General features: G+C 36.2%; 1 protein-coding gene across 1 annotated transcript in view; it reads left to right on the top strand.

Annotated features, from left to right (window-relative positions):
• The first annotated feature begins 205 nt into the window (after window positions 1-205).
• Window positions 206-2,955, top strand: part of LOC107009765 — an 11,537-nt gene continuing 8,787 nt past the window's right edge. Inside the window, exons 1-3 of the mRNA XM_015209105.1 lie at window positions 206-1,175; window positions 1,329-1,473; window positions 1,624-2,584. Of these exons, the coding sequence (XP_015064591.1) occupies window positions 206-1,175; window positions 1,329-1,473; window positions 1,624-2,584 (2,076 nt within the window). The remainder of the gene's footprint in view (window positions 1,176-1,328; window positions 1,474-1,623; window positions 2,585-2,955) is intronic.

Raw genomic sequence — 2,955 nt, 5'->3', positions numbered from 1 at the left:
AACATTTGTGGAGGATTAAAGGTTTGATTTGACATAGCGAAAGCCTCATGACTAGGTAAGAAACTTTTATCATCTCATAACACATGATTCTGATAGATTACTCGTGACTTTTAAAACTTATTTGTTAACTGGTTAATGATTATTGCTGAAAGACTAAATATTGATATATTCTTCTAGGAGTTCACATATCCCATCCAAGGATTGGATGAATTTAGCAAGGTATAGCAAAGAGTATATTGATGGCATTGAATCATTTCTAGATTTTGCTTACTCTTATGGAGATCCTCATGGAGAGAAAATTCAGTGTCCATGTGCGAAATGTTGTAATATTCTTTGGAACCGAAGGAATGTAGTGTATGATCATCTAATATGCCATGGATTCGTTAAAGGCTATACTAGATGGATCAATCACGGGGAATGGGATATCAAGTTGAATGTTGATGATGATATGGATTACTCGTGTGATGATATTGATTGGTTGTTGAATGATCAATTTAGAGATGTTGCACAGGCTGGAGAAGTTTATGATGGTCCAAATCAAGATGCAAAGAAATTCTATAGCTTACTTGAAGAGGCAAACCAAGAATTATATTCTGCTTGTATAGGTTTCTCTAAATTATCATTCACACTTCGCTTATATTTGTTGAAGTGTTTACATGGATGGAGCAATGAATCATTCACTTCTCTTCTAGAGTTATTAAAAGAGGCGATGCCCGAGTTGAACATTCCTCAGTCTTACAATAAAACCAAGTCTATGGTTAAGAATCTTTGTCTGGATTATGATAAAATTGATGCATGTCCAAATGATTGCATGTTGTTCAGGAATGATCATAAGGATGACGAATTTTGTCATACTTGTGGAGCTTCACGATATATTCAAGCTCCTAAAGTTGATAGTGAGCTTGAGTCTTCAAAAAAACAACATCGAGTTTCTGCAAAGACTTTGAGACACTTTCCATTAATTCCTAGACTCAAAAGGCTATTTATGTGCTCAAAGACGGCAGATTCTTTGAGGTGGCATGAAGAGGAATGTTCTAAAGATGGAAAGTTAAGGCATCCTGCTGATGGTCTAGCATGGAAATACTTTGATAGGGTGCATCCAGATTTCGCACAAGATTGTCGCAATGTGAGACTTGGCTTGTCAAGTGATGGATTCAATCCATTTCGAACCATGAGTATATCACATAGCACATGGCCAGTTATGTTGATGATTTATAATCTGCCGCCTTGGATGTGCATGAAATCTGAATATTCCATACTTTCTTTACTTATACCTGGACCGCGATCACCTGGAAATGACATTGATATTTACTTACAACCATTGATAGACGAGTTAAAATTATTATGGGATTCTGGGGTTGAAACATATGATGCTTCCAGAAATGAAACTTTTCAAATGCGGGCAGCTCTTATGTGGACAATCAGTGATTTTCCTGCATATGCTATGTTATCTGGTTGGAGTACAAAAGGAAAGTTTGCTTGCCCTTGTTGTAACTATGGCACTAATTCTCGCTATCTTAAACATAGTCGGAAAATGTGCTATATGGATCATCGTGTTTTTCTACCAATGGATCATCCATGGAGATAAAACAAAAGATCATTCAATGGAAAAACTAAATTTAGGCCTCCTCCAGCTCCTTTAAAGGGAATTGATGTTCTTAATAGCTTGCGTGATTTTGAAAATGTGTTTGGGAAGAAGAAAAAGAGATCAAATGATGGCCCATGGAAAAAAAGGTCAATTTTTTTTGAATTACCTTACTGGCAGCACAACTTGTTACGTCACAACCTTGATGTAATGCACATAGAGAAGAACATAGTTGATAGCATACTTGGAACTCTTTTGGATATTTCAGGAAAAACAAAGGATCATGCAAAAGCACGGTATGATTTGAAAGATATGGGAATCAGGAAGAACCTTCATCCACAAGATACAGAAGATAGTAAGAGAACAAAGTTTACAAAGGCGTGCTTCTCAATGACAAATGGAGAGAAATCCATCTTTTGTGGAGTTTTAAAGACAGCCAAGCTACCTAATGGTAGTGCCTCCAATATATCTAGGTGTGTGCACTTGGATGAAAGAAAGGTGTCTAATTATAAAACCCATGATGCTCATTTCATGTTACATTACTTGCTTCAAATACCAATTAAAAGCATTCTTCCTGATCATGTGGCTATTCCTTTGATTCGTCTAAGTTCCTTCTTCCATCGTTTGTGCCAAAAAGTAATCACATTGGAGGAACTGGATTGCTTAGAAGTAGAGATCATAGAAACAGTAAATCAGTTGGAGCGAATTTTTCCTCCTTCATTTTTTGATATCATGATTCATTTGCCTATTCATTTGGTGAATGAAGTGAGATTAGGCGGCCCAGTGCAAAATCGATGGATGTATTCCACTGAAAGAGAAATGGGTACACTCAAATCATACATTCGCAATAGGCGTTTTCTAGAAGGTTGCATAGCAGAGACACGAGTGGGAATAGATTGCATGAATTTATTCTCAAAATATCTGCATCGGGGTGTGCATACAAGATTTAATAGGAGAGCGCGAAACAATGATGAATGTGACCCAAGTGACGCAGAACCTGTGAGTTTGTTTTCTAACAAAGGAGTTCCTTTAGGAGCAAAGAAAACTGATCCAATCATTTTATGACAAGTCACTAAGTCAGGCACATGCATACTTATTGGGAAATTGTGACGATATTCAAGAATATATTAGGTACCTTAATTTGAATATAGAATTCCTTTTGTATAATTAATTTTTATCTTATTTAATTTATTATTTTAACAAATATAGTAAATGTTTTGTAGAGAGCATGAGCAAGAGGTTAATAATCAGTCACGAAGATCTAAATGGAGCAAAGCCAAGAATCATTGTCAAAACTTCTCTCAATGGTTTGAAACTCGTGCTTTGCAAGAGGATGTGCCTGATTTGATAAAACAATTGTCTAGAGGACC

Source organism: Solanum pennellii, chromosome 2 (assembly GCF_001406875.1).
Source record: "Solanum pennellii chromosome 2, SPENNV200".
NCBI classification, from domain to species: domain Eukaryota; kingdom Viridiplantae; phylum Streptophyta; class Magnoliopsida; order Solanales; family Solanaceae; genus Solanum; species Solanum pennellii.
This window is presented reverse-complemented; position numbering and strand designations above follow the sequence as displayed.